Genomic DNA, 15,591 nt, shown 5'->3' on the forward strand with positions numbered 1-15,591 from the left:
AATGCGTGTCCTCAGTGGTGTGTGCATTTCAATTTAACATGTGTTTGTATGCATGTGTTTTAGCCCGACTGAGTGCTTGGCCTGAACTAGTGGATGGTCACATATAGCTTAAAGGCTCGACTTCTGTTTCTGAATGTGTTTTATTATTCTGATGGTTAATATGATTTGATTCACTGCTTTGGCTGCAGCTATAGTTTAACTTGTGCAATTCTGCTTGCAATTGCATTTGTGAATTTGATGGCATCACAACAAACACCTAATTAGCCTGCATCTAATATGAATACAAAGCATGTGCTTGACCCATAGGCAATACCTCTTAAGCACAATGCCCTTCCTTCACAAAAATTCACAAAACATTTTCGCAGTAGCAATCACATTTAGCAATTTTTCCCAATATAGTGCAAAGAATGTAAGTTTGATTAAGATTGAGATTAAGTAATTTTATTTGATAATACTAGTTAAATGTTACCACGCAAAACATATTTTTAGCTTAATGTTAAGCATGTTTTAGCATGTTAGCTGTCACCGATAGAGTTTGGGACACATAATCTTTGGCAATATTACTGATTTGACTGCACTGACACTACTGGATGATAGCTGAACTGAGCTGGACGATGACATCACTAGTTTCTCAGAGCTGCTTTATAGCTGAATTGAACATGAACTTTACACAGTAATTGAACAGAACTGAATCAACACTGAAATAACCTCAGCTGAACAATGACACTATTTTCTATGACACTAGTTTCGATTATTGAGTAATTGTTTTCTTGTTCCTTATTCCAACTGAGCCTGGTTTCTCCAAAGTGTTTTTCTCCATTCTTTGACCTGATGGATTTTAGGTTCTTTGCCACTGTTGCCTGTGGATATTGTTAATATTCAATTATTGATCTGACTGTACTGACAATGTTGTATGAGACCTGAACTGAGCTGGATGATGACATCATAAAAAAAAAAAAAAAAAAAAAAACAGACCAGAATCAACACTGACCTCCAGCTGAAAAAAGCAGAAATGGACAATTTTCCTGTTATCACTATAAAGCTGCTTTGAAACAATATTGTATAAAGCGACTGTATTGTATGACTCGACTAACCTGACATTAGTGACATCAGCAGTTTAGAGCTGTGTATTATTGGTCTGAATAATAATAATATTTTTATTAATAACAAATAAATCGATTATAATTTATTACTAATAATATTGTTGTTGTTTTCATTACATATTTTATTTACATTATTATAAAATGCATCTTTATATTTGTCATCATATTTTTATAATATTAATATATAAAAAATTCAAAACATGCCATCCCCAAACAACAACATAACGACAGTAAAAAAAAAAGTCAATAAATTTACGATCATTTATTATTAATAGTATTATTATTAATACTGTTGAACTTTTTTCAAGGAAAAAAAAATACACCAATAACTATGTGAAACAAAATAAATGTGGTAAGTGCCAAAACATGTCCAAACCTTTATTTAGTGAGTCTCGAGAGGATACAGAGCGAGCGAGCGCTCTCCCCTCCTCCGCCATGTGATGACGGACAGACTGTATCACCGGAGCGATGCTTGAAGTCACTCTCATCAGCAACAAAGCGAAGCAACAGCAGAAGCAGCATTGACGTAAACCATCCACCACATCACCGGAACCATACGGACCTGGACCGACACCATATCGTCTCCTCCGAAGGGCGAATATGATGAAAACGGAGCGCTGAGGGGTCGTGATGATGCTCGGACTCCAATTCACGGCAACATTTGTAATGCGCGATAAATGGAGACTTATGACAAGAGATGCTGCAGGGTGCCGCATTGCCTGCCCGCTTGACGATGCTAGGATAGAGCAGCGCTTTTAACCGTGATGCTCGTTCTTAGATGCTTTTGGGGTGGGATGGAATGAATGAACGGATTCTGTGGTCGAGTCAATGCCTCAGATTTGATCATACAAACTAAGACGATTTCAGCCTGCTTAAGCCATAGACGTATCGATGAGCACGACCACGTGAATGTATGTGAATTTATGTTGCAGGACAAGCATCAAAAACCCACGATACAGGTGAACTCATAAGGACTATAGAGTGTATGAGGCGAACCATCAGTGTCATAGCTACACTCAGGACCATCTCCAAAGTCAGGTTTTTATTTGAAAGCACTGCAGTGACAGGGCTCTTTATGATTGGCATTTTCATAAACAATTACATAGGGCATATTTAGTGTAGTATAGTCAGCCTTGGTCCATTGCAAGGACAATGACTCATTTACAGGCAGGCCTGTCTCCAGAAACCCTGGAGAAAGCCAAGGTGGAGTTAAAGGAGAACCCCGACACTTTACATCAGGACATACAGGAGGTGAGGGACATGATCATCACCCGTCCAGACATTGGCTTTCTCAGGACAGACGATGCTTTCATCCTGCGCTTTCTCAGAGCCCGGAAATTTAACCATTTCGAGGCCTTCCGCCTCCTGGCCCAGTACTTTGAGTACCGGCAACAGAACCTAGATATGTTCAAGAACCTGAAGGCCACCGATCCTGGGATCAAGCAGGCTCTGAAGGATGGATTTCCTGGAGTTCTGTCCAATTTGGATAGATACGGGAGGAAGATTCTGGTTCTTTTCGCGGCAAACTGGGATCAGAGCAGGTAAGGTGAAATTGGATTTTGGCTAATTGTGGGTAATGACACGCTCTGTCTGAGCTGTCTTTTCAGCATCAGTCTTCTGTCATTCACTAGAGCATGATGTTAAATAAAGTTAAAGGTACAGTAACAGTGTACATCACAGTGGCCATGTTACATATTACTATTAGTAGTGACAAATAAGGATGTCTTAGATGTTGACAAGAAAATCTTTAAAACACGTACCTGGTTTTTAGACATGCAAGGTTGTTTTTTTCAACATACATTTTTTAAGAACATTTATACCATTTTCTACATCAAATATATATGTAGATCTTTAAGAGATATTGTAACCACTGAGGGTTTGATGTTCCAATGTCCATGGGTGACGACCTTTGACCCGACCCAATATTCTACATGACTGTCCTTCATATATGTCATTGTGTTTTTTATTTGTAGTATTACAACATAAATTAAATATGGATGCACCAAGTACCTTTTACAAGGAATATTTACTGTTATCTTCTATTTTAAAGAACAGACAGTAACTCTCTCAAAATGCATCATCTAATAATAATAATAATAAAAAAAAAAAAAACGTAATGACCTTGACATACATTCATGAATCTCATACAGTCTAAGGGTCTCTGGTCTCTTGGCACATGTCAAAATGGCTACCTGCATGTACAGTACAACATGCTGACTTTCACTTGGCAAGTAAGAGTTTTCTTTTGTTTTGTTGCATTTATTAATTAAAAACCTATATATAGCCTAGCCTCATTTATGATGTTTTATTTTAGTGGTTAGCGACCTATATAGGCTTGGCTGAGACTTCAGACTCAACAAGGGTTAATCTATCATCAATATGCCCTTGAGTAATGCACTTCATCTCAGGTTACTCCAAGGATACTGTCCATGCAATAAGTGCACTGTAAGTGACCTTTGGATGATCTAATAAATGTCAAATTATTTAATTAAATAAATACATTTCTTGCAGTGTAATCAAGGGATTCATTCTATCCTTAATCATCCACTCTTAGAAAAGAAGTTCAGTATGGTTTTAAAATAGAACCCTATAGGTTTCTTGACTCAATTTTAAAGAACACTTTATAGTTTATATAAGGAAAATTGTAAATGATTGTTTGTTTAACAACAGGATATTTCAAATGTATTTCTGGTGATAAAGTATGTTAACAATGTTTAATTCATAAAATTGAATTACAATTCAAAGAACGAATTAAAACAAAATAAAGATAATCCCATGGCAACCCCTAAAAGATTATATATATGAAGCACCTTTTCTTCTAAGAGTGAGGTTGTGTGTATATACTGTAACATGTATATTAGTGTGTGAGCTAAAATGTGACCTAAAGTTCCAAATGAAATCATTTTTATTCATCCATTGAACTCTTTGGACACTTAAGTCATACATATTTTGTATGTTATGCAGTCACATGCATGGATATTTAATAGTGTCACCTTTTTGGGACCACTGTATATGCATTCATTAGTTTATGCACTGTGCACGAAAGTAAGATTACTTAAATGATATATGTACATGTATTTCTCCAGATTTAATTTGTTGTGATAAATCATGGCGTTAACTGTTGGAGTCTCACCTCTTTAGACTGAAGAGTACATAGTGCTCGAGTCCATATCAAACAGCCTTTGAATCCACGCCAGTGGCACCATTGCCTTGGATGGCAGGGCTCTTGGCATCCTCTCACAGGAACAATGTGTGATGAGGACTAGGGTCGCCCCTGATTTGCTAAATGTATTCAAGCATTTGTATATATGATGTGCTTATGCCCTCTAGAAGTTTAAACACCAATATTGAATAACATGAACTAACTGTATCCTCAGCACATTTAGAGTTTGTTTGCAAACCTTCCTAATGTCTTGTGCTTATCTGTAGGTACACTTTTGTGGATATTCTGCGAGCTATTTTACTTTCTCTGGAGGCGATGATAGAAGACCCCGAGCTACAAGTAAATGGATTTGTCTTGATCATTGACTGGAGTAACTTCACTTTCAAGCAAGCTTCCAAGTTAACTCCAAGCATGCTGAGATTGGCAATTGAGGGCCTGCAGGTAACACAACTGTTTGCTTTTAATCTTATGTTTATATAGAGAATCAACATAGATGTTACAAAAGAATTCTTCTTAGAAGCAATGTATTATGGTATTAAATATGTAATGCGTATGAAGCATGCATCAGATATAACTAATACGAATTGCTTAGGGAAATTCTGCATGTGTGAGGCTGAACAGGTGTTTGTAGAGGAATCATCTGTCAAACATTTGTTATTCTCTTTGTGAGTAACATGAACGGGAGCTGACCCAATCATCTAACGCAAGGGAACACGATCTGCATAGAAACCAAGAATGAGTATTGTGTTTAATTTACCCAACTCAAAAGTAGTTTATAAGGATGTACAACAGCAGGAGGCAATGCATTGAGAAATAGTTTATTGTGTTAATAGTTTGCTTAGGAGTTGTTTTTCAAGTCTTTTATATTAGTATGCATCGGTTTGAGATCCAGTCCCTTTCATTGTAATGAGGTACAGCACAGTTTTAACATTAATTAGTGGTGTTCGCTAAGGTAAGCATTTCTATTATAATTGCTCATACATAGGTTTAAGGATTCAAACAAACACTTAAAAGGATAGTCATCATTTACTCGCCCTCATGTCGTTCCAAACCTGTATGACTTTCATTCTTCTTTGGAACATAAAAGAAGATATTGTAGGAAATGGCTCAGTGTTTTAGTCCATACAATTATAGTCAGTGGGGTCCAGTGTTGTTTTGGACCCCATTGACTTTCATTGTATGGACAAAAAGAGAGATATATCACAAAAGTACAAAAATTATCCAAACCATTTTGAGAGGTAGTTATACCCTATGTGAGCGAGGTCAGTAAGTTTTAGTCCAATGTAATAACATCAACTAACATTTTAGGGAAAACGAAAATCCTCTCTGTGTCAAAATGACACAAACGCCACATAAAGGATATGATAAGATTAGCAAAACTGTCCCATACTTACATTGAGAGGAGTTGAGCAATATAAGCAACAGACATCAGCAACCGCATAGCAACACCCTGACAACCACCTACAACACTGGTGGTGTGTTTTGGATGGACACTCACATTGCATAAAATGAACAAATCTAGTTACACTATTTTAACATCACTATTACACATAACTGAGCAGCAATCGTTCATTGTGCTAGAAGAATGGTCACTGTGCATTTAACAAGAGATAATCTGCGCATAGACATTTCCAGAAGCAGCAGCCTCTTGAAATCTCTCATTTAGACATCACTTCTTTGAGGAGGGCTTGGGTCTAATATGACATGTAGGCAGTGCAGAGTGAGGCCTGTTGACTGAATATTAATGCGGGTGCATGATGAGCCTATTCCACATTCCAGTGCCTCTTCAGACAGATTAGCCGGTGAATAATTGATCGTCGCCATTAGCATCTTGCATCCACAATGTGCTGTTCACATCGAGTGGGACATCGCTTTTGTAGCCGTTTGAAAGGGTAACAATAGCGTAGATTGAGGGAAAAGAGCCCCAGCTAATTAGTTACAGTTCAAAAGAGTGCTCAGCAGCTAGCTTGTCAGCAGAAGTCATCTCTTACATGTGTAAATATTTACAGGAATTCAGATTTTTGGCATTTTTGATCCAATTTGCATGCATAAAAATGTATAAGGATCGACTTGATGTATGCATGCATTTACAGATATACACTACTATTCAGAAGTTTGAAGTTATTACGATTTCCTTTTTCGGAGTGTCTATTTAGACTATTTAGGCTATTTACACCAACTCCACCCACTGTCGTCTGGTTGGGCCAGGCAAAATTATGGAAGATGCTGAATTGAAAGGCGTGTGGCAGAAAGTTTTGACGCAAATTGATCCGAGTTCAAATTCGCCTTTATCCGAACTCGCTCTACTCCCTTTTCCCATCACATATCAGATCGGAACGGCATTTATTTTCAATAAAATAAAGAAAATATTTGAAAAGTGGAAATAAAGTGTCTAACATGTGTTTAATAATAAAGTGTTTATTGGTTAGGGGTAGGTGAAGGGAGAGCTTTATTGTTCCAATAAGGCGGCATCCATTTAATAATTTTAATAGATATAATAATTTACAATCTGTTATTATTGCTTACCATTTAATGTACAAAAAGTATCTGAGAGTATTTATACTGTTTACTAGTATAAATAGCATCTTACTACTATTTTCACTCATTGCAAAGAAAATATTGCTAATTTTACATAATGTAATTAGAAAATATGGATTTTTTACTTAGTGTAAATAGAATCTATTGCTATTTAAAGTGTAAATAGCAGCTATCGCTAAGAAAATATGCAATTTTTACTTAGTGTAAATAACATCTATTGCTAGTTGCACGTGCAAATAACCGCTGCCTTTATTTTTTTTGTTTCTGAAAGAAGTTAATAATTTTATTCAGCAAGGATGCATTAAATTGATCAAAAGTAACAGTACAAGATTTCAACAAAAAAAAAATATAGTATTATTATATTTTATTTTGAACTTTCTATTCATCAAACAATCCTGAAAGACAAATGTATAATGGCTTCCTCAAAACTTTTATGCAGCATGACCATTTTCAATCTTGATAATAATAAGAAATGAAAAAAAATTATAAGAAGAAATTTCTTGAGCACCAAATCAGCATATTAGAATGATTTCTGAAGGATCATGTGACACTGATGACTGGAGTAATGATGCCGAAAATTCAGCTTTTCCACCACAAGTATGAATTACATCTTAAAATACGTACTACAGAGGCCCTTAAGTATGGAAGCTGGTTTCAGCTACTGAATAAAACATTTTAAAAGATAATTGCAACTTTTTATCTCACAATTGCGAGTTTACATCTAAAGTCAGAATTGCGAGATATAAAGTCAGAATTGCGTGAAATAAAGTCGCAATTGCGTCTTATAAAGTCAGAATTCTGACTTTTTTCTCAGAATTCTGAGATATAAAGTCCAACTCTAAGGGGGAAAAAAAGATGAACTTTTTTTTTTTTTTTTACCTTAGAATAGTTTATATCTCACAATTCTGACTTTATAACACGCAATTGCGACTTTATATCATGCAATTCTGACTTTATATCTCCCAATTGCGTGATATAAAGTTTTGAATTGCGAGATATAAAGTCAGAATAGCGTGATATAAAGTCGCAATTGCGAGAAAAAAAGTCAGAATTCTGACTTTATAACACGCAATTGTGACTTTATTTCACGCAATTGCGTGATATTGCGCAATTGCGTGATATTGCGCAATTGCGTGATATAAAGTTTTGAATTGCGAGATATAAAGTCTGAATTGCGTGATATAAAGTCGCAATTGCAAGAAAAAAAGTCAGAATTCTGACTTTATAACACGCAATTGTGACTTTATTTCACGCAATTCTGACTTTATATCTCGCAATTCTGACTTTAAAACACGCAATAGGCTCTATGCACGATCGCTTCCGCGTTTTGTCTCAGCCCGCCCAGTTACATCCGGTGCTGCCTCAGAAGCCGTTTTTGCATTAGGGGGAGATAATGGCAAATTACACTCTCTGTTTACAAGAACTTCCAGCGGTTAACGTGAATGATGTTAACAATATTGTGAGGCAGTTAACTGTCACAAATATGAGTAAGAAAGAGAATTCTTTAAATTAAAAATTTCGAGCTACATCGACAACTTTAAGGGTGAGTATTCTCTCATATCACGCGAAATCCGACTAGCGAATCAGTTTCTAAAATCGTTGTCTCCGTTTCTGAGAAAATGAATTTTATTAAAGTGAATTGTCCTATAGAATGCGCTATGCGGAAGTAAAGACGCCGGCTGAGATCCTACCGGAAATATGTCAGCAGCGTTCGTGCATAGAGCCTATTGTGACTATTTCACGCAATTCTGATTTTATATCTCGCAATTCTGAGAAATAAAGTCAGAATCGCGAGATGTAAACTCGCAATTGTGAGATAAAAAGTCGCAATTATCTTTTATTTTATTTTATTTTGTGGCGGAAACAAGCTTCCATACTTAAGGGACCTTTGCAAAAATAAAAAAAATATATGCAGACTTTTGCATGCACATGAGAAACATTCCGTGCGCACGAAACTTTTTTCTTTCCGTGCTCATGAATTACAATTTCTAGATTATACTTTTGTACGTCACAGCCATTTTACTATAAAGAAAAGGAGAGTGTGGATGCTCATGAATTAGTAAAGATTGTAACCTTTATGTGCTGATGGCACAATACGGCTGTGCTCATTGGGTTGATAAAAAGTGCTCACATTTTGGATTTCGTTAGAGCAGTTTGATCAAACTTGGTGAGCATTAGAGACTTCTTTTAAAAACATTAAGAAAATCTAACCGACCCCAAACTTTTGAACAGAAGTGTATGCTGATAGCGTTTCCCAAACACTTTTAGGTCAGAAAATGACTGAGAGAATGCTAGAATGAGAGGTGTGACGCCCTATGGTTCTATTTGACAGTGACAGACCAACAGTATGTACATTGAGTCATTAAACATGACGTTTAGAGCCCGCGGGAAAAGCGCACAGCTCTCCGACCCGAAAGTGCAGGGTCATGTAAAGCGTTACATCAGTCTGATGCCATTGTTCATATGGACATCTGTCTGTCTCAATCATCAACGTAATGAAGCATTAAAACCTTTTTTGTAAGCTTTTTGGTGCTTTAGCATATTGTCATACCAGTGAGTGAACACATGAAAGAGAGAGAGAGTGACAGAAACAGAAGGGAAGGTCATGGACTGAAGGAATAGGAGAAAGTACTAAGTACGAAGTTCGAACATAAGTCCCTTATGGTCTCTGCTCATTTTTTATTTCTGCTGAGTCCATTTTATGAGCTAGAATCTGTTGCTTTTGAAAGTATTTTTTGTGCCAGAAACTGTATGTATGCTTTGCAAGGTTAAAATAGAACTAATGGATTCTTCCTAGAAGAATAACCTCATGGTTTTCAGGCAGTGATCATTGCCTGTTCTTGGAGGTAGTATGCTTTTATTATTAGTTTACAGTAGAGCCATCTATCATATATGTTTCCTAGCAAATGGTGGCTCAGAAATGAGCACTTGATGTGCAGAAAATGGCTGTTCTTAGCAAAATCAATAGACAGCAACATACTCCCGAGTCGAATAGAAGTGAGAGAAAGTGGTCCTGGCTTTCCTGGAGCAGTGCTTTGTTGTTTCAGCCTCTGTTGTTTGCTTCTTTGCTTTGGACATGCCTTTTGTCTCTCTTAGTCTTGAGAAATAACCCACGCTTGTCAGCCAATCACAATGGGCCAATCTTCCCCAGCCCACCCCATGCCGAGTTTCCCTGGCAACCTGTCTAACCGCCATGCTATGGACCCTCCAGATGGGCTGTGCTCACAGAGAGACACGCACTCATGTCACTCAGACACCGTTTCCGTATGTGTGTTTCTATGTATGGCACCTAAAGTGCATCTTAAAAAGCACAGGAAGTTCATTGTACTGACAGACTGACATGCATCACATTGTTGCATTGCATTCCCATTAAAAGGTCATTGTTTTATTGCTTGTCTGGGACTGATGTCAGTTGGAGTATAAGGTAACACTTTATTTTTACAGTGTCCTTGTTCCATACATGCACTTACCCATAGTAATAACTGTAAATGATGCATGATCAACTAACTCTCAACCAAATCCTAATCTTACACTTACCCTATAGTAAGTTCATGTTGTTAAATAATATTACAGGAATGTAATTATTTTAACTTATAATAATTATAAATGTAATTATATAATTACACTTTAACACAGAAACCTTAAAATAAAATTAACCTTAAAATGAATTATTAATTATTTTATTAAAAATTATTTTTGTGCTATTAGCCTATGTGCTATTTCTGGGGCTATTTTCTTCTTGTGCTTTAAGTTTTTATTTATTTATTGCTTGTCTGGGACTGATATCAGCTGGAGTATAAGCAATGATTTTATTTTATTTGTTGTGTGTATGCAATTTAGTTTAGTAAACGTCATGACTTTGAATGAAATTCCTCAGTAATACAGTAAAACCGTAGCTAGTTTTCACTGTTTTTGCCATATACAGTTCATTGCACATACTTGACCTTTTGTGACAATATACCCCATTGCAAGGTTTTATTGTAATTACTTGTTAATTCAATTCAATTCACATTTATTTGTATAGTGCTTTTTATAGTACTACGGAGCCTGGGAAGTCACCTGTAGGAAAAAAAAAAAAAAACCCTGTGGCGACGGTTTGGCAATCCGTCCGCTCAGTTTATAAACCGTACTCACGAATTCTCAAACTGTTCCCTCGGTTTAACAAATCGTGCCCACGGGTTAATAAACCGTACCCACGAGTTTCTAATCCGCGCTCTCTGATTTGTAAACCGTGCCTTCAGTTTTTGCAATCTGTACCCACAAATTCATAAACCGTGCCCACGCTTTCGCAATCCGTTCCCACGGGTTTGCAATCTGTACTCACAGATTTGTGACTCGCTTTTAGAAGAACACGTTGTTAACGAATCTTATTGTATATTATTTTATTGAATATTAAGTGGAATACATCAAATTGACATACGTCTGAATGCTTAAAGGTGAACTAAGTAACTTTTTTTACCTTAACTGAACAGCTTCGGAGTCATTGGAATGGTTATATTACTTATTTCGGGTTGAATGGTGGTCGTTTCGCACCCCCCTGGTGCCCGTGAGCGGAAAATACGCACTTGCAACTTTGAGCCGGCGGGCCGCCGGCCGCCGCGTCAGGAAGTCTCGCGTGATATCAGGTCTCGCGATGTAAACAATTGCTTGGGGTACTCTGAGCTCGGAACCCAGAGTACCCTCCCCCCCATATGCAAATGGTTAGGACTAGAAGTGTGGAGAAGGGGTGGTGGAGGGATGCTGCTAAACTGTCAACGAATTGAGGTGAGACTGCTGAATATATATACACCTCTTATCATTGATTGCTGAGTGCTCTCCACTCGTGTTAATTATCTGAACGTGCTCCTCCCGAACTTTGTTAATAAAAACATAATTTCTGTCACAATTTACTCACCCTCATGTCATTCCAATCCTTTAACTCAAAAAATGTGTTGTTTGGAACCTATTTAGTTTTGATCTTCTTTTAGTGTTCAATCCGAGGAGCGGGATAAAAATAAAATTTAAATTTTCTTTCAAATTCCCTCTGCACGCAATAGGATAGCGCTACAACCAACCACCAGCGGAGCTAGTTGATAGATTAAACTTTTGCCGTATCTATTCCTTTTTTAAGAATGACTGAAGTGCCGATCTTTGTTCTTTTCTCAAAGAAAAGCTTAACTCCAAGTCCTCCAGAGTCGCGGCCAAAGACGATTCGAAAGACCGCTGTTTGCCAGCAGCAGCCGCCATTCTTTGTTTTCGAGGAGCAGGGAGCCGTCGCAACTTGGTCGTCATTATGTTAAGCCCGCCCGCAGACTCTATACACAATGGCCCTCATTTATCAAAAGTGCGTACACCAAATTTCCAGCGTACACCTGGCGTACACCCAAAACCACGGTGACTTTGAGATTTATCAATATGAACGTTGGCGTACGGCACGCTCAAATCCTACGCCAGCTCAGGAGGTGGTGTACGCACGTTTTGAGTGCGGGAATGTGCAGAAAAAACAATTCCTAACACCACAAAACGCACTGACAAACTAAAAGATAAGATATATTATGACCCACTGTAAAAAAACAACAACATAGTAATTATAAACTTCAGTGTTTATTTTTGTGCAACATGGACTTCAATGTTTAATTTGTGTGATTTTACCAAAGCATTTGATTTGTAGGCATATGTATTCCTTCAGTTGCGAGCCTGTGCGCTTTACCTGACGTTTCAAGCCTTGTTTATACTTTCGCCTGGCTCCGCAGCGCGAGTCTCCGCAGGCGTTTATACTCGACGCGCTCGCCATTGTACTATTCTTTGAAACGATGGTTAGGCCAGGGTTAGGCCCGGCAGGTGTGCACGGACTAGGTTCAGTAATGAAAGGCTTTCAATGACCAAAAAAATAATTCAGACTGACAAAATAATAAAAATGACATTCTTCTTCTTTTAAATAATAATAATAATACAAATAATAATAATAACGACATTCTTCTTCTAAATAACAATATGCGTCATTAATAATAAAAATCTAGAAATCAATTTTGTTTCTTTCCACTTCCCTGGTTTCGCTTTCTCTTTCTCAAAGAAGTTTCTCTTCTTTGCCGTCTTCCGTGTGTCCATGGCGTAAAATGAGGGCGTGGGGGGAGCGGAGACTTGAATATATAGGGGCGTGTTATTCTAATGAGGCTCGTTTTCAGCCGCGGCATTTATCAAGGGCAGGTATTGCGTACACCTGGATTTCAAAGGTACGCACAGCTTCATAAATCAGGCGATGAGAGGAGTGTAAGCATAATCTTACGCCAATATATACGCCCGTTTCTACGCAAGAATGATAAATGAGGGCCAATGTGATTGGGCTGACTAGAGTTTGGTTTTTCCAGCTCGAAAGCCAACGGAGAGTTGCTAGACCACTCTGGCTGCAAAATAAAATTTGCTGCCACTAGGGTTCGTCTAGATTTCTAGGCTAGGGCAGGACATGAGGTTTGTACAATATTTATAGTGTCATGCAGTCTATGTCCCATAAGCAAACACAGGGAAGCGTGATCCAGGGAACATCTTAGTCCCTATTTAATCAACAGAGCAACTTGCACATGGAATGGGTTTGCATCCCTCATACCAGACTGGCTCATCTGGATGCTAAGATCCGTTGCCTCCTTGAAAGCAAAGCTTGTACGCGTCTTGCTTATCTGGGAAACGGCACTAGACATATCTGGGCCTGCAGGACTAGAGTTAGACTAATTGTTTTGCTCTCCGCAAAGTGGCACAGTTATGGTCGCGCTCTGTTTATCGCACTATAACGGGACTGTTCTGATCTGTAGCAGAGCTGACAGTTAGTGAGTAGAGCTTCATCTTTGTGTTAACGGGCTTGCGTGGCTACGCTCAGTGGGCTGGATCTGGCAAGTGTAGATAAAATGTCTCCTGTAGAGCTCCAATTATTAACATGAGCAATGGCATGTGTCGGAGTGTGAAGCTTCGTATTGCTGGTTTGCTCAGTTATGGTTAATTTGTCTAAGTATTGCTAACGGGATGCTAACTGTAAATGCCCATAGACTTAATGCTGATAATCACTTAATGCTGATAGACAAAAAGTCTGGCTACAGAAGACTATTTGTATGTTTGGGTAAAGAAACCATGGTTTTTCTCTTCTAAAAGCTCTTAGAAATCAGGTTTCTTATCCAGGAATCCTGTCACTAAAACTAGGACAGCTCACTGACTCTGACTGGAACGGTATGTATTATTTGGTTAGGGACCATGATAAAATACTTGCTTTTCCTCAGGCTACGTCTTTCAAAAGGACTACAACAAATGGATTTTTTTTTTCCTTCAATTACCTTGCTGGAGTTCAGTTGTGCATCATCAGTGGCTCCTGACAAGAAAAGAGAGGAATGTTTCATGCCAAGCCACTGAAACAAAATGTACAGATGACATCAGCGGTCCATCAGCTTATACAGAGACTAAAAACAACCCCATAAAGCAAAGCCATTCTTTGATAAACTGTAATTTAGCAGCGCTGTTTAAAACCGGTTATTATTTAACATTGCAGATGTTTTAAATGGTTCCTGATTGTACGATGAGGCACTTTTAAGAGCAATTATCCTGGCTTAACTCCTTTCTAGTCGATCTGACATGCTGCCAGAATCTATGTTAGGTGCTTGATGGATTTGTATTCAAGCTAATACAAGCCAACTAAAACCTTTTTCAACAATCCATTTGAGTGCATCACTTGACCAAAACAGGAGAATTATGCATTAACCTGTATCACTCCCGAAGAGTCTGTTATATTTTTGAGTAGTTCGTTAAAAAAAACCTTGACATTTACAAAAATTAGATGTTTTTTTGCTCTGCTTTTTGCTCTACCGGAGCGACTTCAGTTACTTCATTTAATGTTTTGTCACTGGCTTAGTGTAGCATGGTTTCGCTCATGTATTTTAATTATAATTAATTATGTTTAATTGATTTGCTTAGTAAGCATCCAGATTTCCATTTACCACTAACAGTTTTTTGTTTTGCATGTTTGTTTAGCAAACCTGCTGGTTTTAAATGGATAGTTAATAACTCAAAAATATTACCATTTACTCACCTTAGTGTGTTTCTACTAGGACATGACAACGATATGCTTAAAATGGAGAAGTTTTTCCTTTGAGTTTTCTGCGTATAGACGGCACCATTGTTAAAACGATCCCCGTTCACACGGATCCATGGAAATGACTAAAAACAGGCCATTAGATGGCGATGAAACGCTATAGACTGAACACGTAATATGGCGTCATTGTTTACAGGGATTCGCTTTTTTGTTGTTTACACGGAGACAGTTTTCAAAAACTTTAGTTTTAGTTGAAAACAATGTTGTGTAAACACACAGCCCCTAAGCCGACAGTGGGCCATCGGCCAACGTCTGACCGTTGTTGAGTGCCGGTCGGCACAGTTTTTGTGGTTTGTTCCACACTGTCAACGCTAGTTGGACATCGTCAGAGGAATGGCAGATTGAGAATGTTGAATCGCCGTCCGTCTGGAGAGAGAACTCTGATTGGCTGTTTAGCTTAGTGAATGAGTCAGTGCACGAGAATAAAAGCGAAAGTGAGCAAAGAAGGCTGTCCTAATTTTGTCATCTTACCTGAGCAAGTAAGGGTGTAGAGTTGCATTAAAGCTAATTAAGGCATATGAATAAAAATTATAAAAAATCACAGGAAAAATTTGTAAATATGCCATTTTGGTGATCAAAGATGAGTTTTAAGGGATACAATTATTGACTACAGGGGGACTTTAAAGGCACACTATGCAGTTTCCGTTTTTCTCAAACAGCGCCCCTAGAGTCACTGT

General features: G+C 37.8%; 1 protein-coding gene across 1 annotated transcript in view; it reads left to right on the top strand.

Moving 5' to 3' along the window:
* Positions 1–2,255: 2,255 nt before the first annotated feature.
* clvs2 (clavesin 2) overlaps positions 2,256–15,591 on the top strand; it is a gene marked incomplete at its 5' end in the record, with an annotated part of 28,181 nt that continues 14,845 nt past the window's right edge. The window contains 2 exons of the mRNA XM_081378252.1: positions 2,256–2,644; positions 4,533–4,707. Coding sequence (XP_081234378.1) covers positions 2,256–2,644; positions 4,533–4,707 — 564 coding nt within the window. The remainder of the gene's footprint in view (positions 2,645–4,532; positions 4,708–15,591) is intronic.

The sequence above is a fragment of the Scardinius erythrophthalmus genome, assembly GCF_964197995.2.
Source record: "Scardinius erythrophthalmus genome assembly, chromosome: 11".
Lineage (NCBI taxonomy): Eukaryota > Metazoa > Chordata > Actinopteri > Cypriniformes > Leuciscidae > Scardinius > Scardinius erythrophthalmus.